We start from the raw sequence: 1,545 nt of genomic DNA, 5'->3' as shown, positions 1-1,545 counted from the left end.
TGCACTATTTGCACAGTAAATTTCCTTCTATATATACGAACGTTTGCGTTCGTTTGTAAACACACTAAAAAAACTCTTCTCTTCCCTTTAATAAGAAACACTCTCTCTATATTTGTGTTATCTTCTCCTACGAGTATAAATTTTACCCTTATTTAAATTACTGCGATACTATAAAATCATATTTCTTTTCATAACAAATTCATTGTTAGTTTCCCTTCGAACTTTCTTTTACCGCACAAATAATTGGAATGATTGGAAGGTGGTTTAAATTAATAAATGAATATTATTTTCTTAGCACTTTCCTTTTCCCCCACTCTGGGAAAAAATGATCCAACAAAGAAAATTTCAAAACTATAAGACAAGTAAATGATCGTCACGTCTCACTTCAACCACCTCACACTTGACCATCAACCCCATATCTGTTCCTTGACCGCCGCCGTTTACAGAAGCCACCGTTCTTCTCCGCTTCGAACCTCCGATTTCAGAGGAAGAACCTCTCTTTGACTTAACCCGAACCGGGTCAGGTTCACCTGAGTTAACCCTCAAAGGAAAATTCAAAAGAGCGCGGGAACCACGCATCCTGAAAGCAGCTCTGTCGTAAGCCAACGCTGCATCTTCCGCCGTCTCAAACGTCCCCAACCAAACCCTAGCTCCGTTCTTCGCCGGATCCCTTATCTCCGCCGCGAACTTCCCCCACGGCCTCTGCCTCACTCCTCTGTAATGCTTCCCCTTCTCCGGAGCCTTAACCGGACTCGCCTTCTTCGCCGGAACATGATCGACCACCGTGAAGTTCTCGGTTTTAACCTTCGGAAAATTAGAGCTCTGGTCTTCGTCGGAGGATGAAGACGACGGTTCCCATCCGCCGTGAAACGCGTCGTTGAGGATACCGTAGACTAACATGTCCTCCGTGTCGTTTTCTTTCAACGGCAAGTGTCCCCAGCTCTCAGTGAAGCAAGGGTACAACTTGCTGAAGCTAGGGTTTCTTCCGTACACCGGTTTGGCCGTCGTACCAGATTGAACCACCGAACTCGCCGTCGACTCACTGAGCCACGACTCCGATTCTCCTAGTAAGTGTCGTCTTATCGACTCAAGCAAAATGTAGTCGGATTCTGCCGCCATTATATTTTTTTGAAAAATGTTTTTCTTGATTATGTTTTTTTTTATTCTGTAGAAAATATTGAAAATTAAAGTGGGAATGAAGGTAAAGAGGTTTCGATATATGTTATATAGAGGGTAAATTGAGATAAAAGGTTCATGAACCTGGAAAGGTTTGAATTGACGAAGACATATTATTCCTGTAAATATTTATTTTAGTGTATAGTGGGGTGATTAAAAAGTTGAAAATATGAAAGTGGTGGATTTTTCTCATTGCTAAGAAGGTTCGTGAATTAAACACGTGCGGATTATCCACATAAAGACACGGGTGAAGTAGCCGTCATGGAATGTTGTCACGCAATCTATGGAGGAAAGCGATATTGTGATTGGTCTTTCTCTCGTGTCTCCCAACTTGTCTTTGTCTTTTTGTGTCATTCTGGTTTTGGCTCT

At 42.2% G+C, this 1,545-nt stretch overlaps 1 protein-coding gene across 1 annotated transcript; it reads right to left on the bottom strand.

Moving 5' to 3' along the window:
• Positions 1-249: 249 nt before the first annotated feature.
• On the bottom strand, positions 250-1,250 carry LOC106444576 (ethylene-responsive transcription factor 1A). Its single transcript, XM_013886032.3, has one exon. It carries the CDS (start codon positions 1,117-1,119, stop codon positions 352-354), a length of 768 nt encoding a protein of 255 aa, XP_013741486.1. The 5' UTR covers positions 1,120-1,250; the 3' UTR covers positions 250-351.
• Positions 1,251-1,545: the final 295 nt, after the last annotated feature.

Source organism: Brassica napus, chromosome C8, assembly GCF_020379485.1.
Source record: "Brassica napus cultivar Da-Ae chromosome C8, Da-Ae, whole genome shotgun sequence".
Classification (NCBI taxonomy): Eukaryota; Viridiplantae; Streptophyta; class Magnoliopsida; order Brassicales; family Brassicaceae; genus Brassica; species Brassica napus.
The sequence above is the reverse complement of the archived record's forward strand: the minus strand, read 5'-3'. Positions and strand labels throughout refer to the sequence as shown.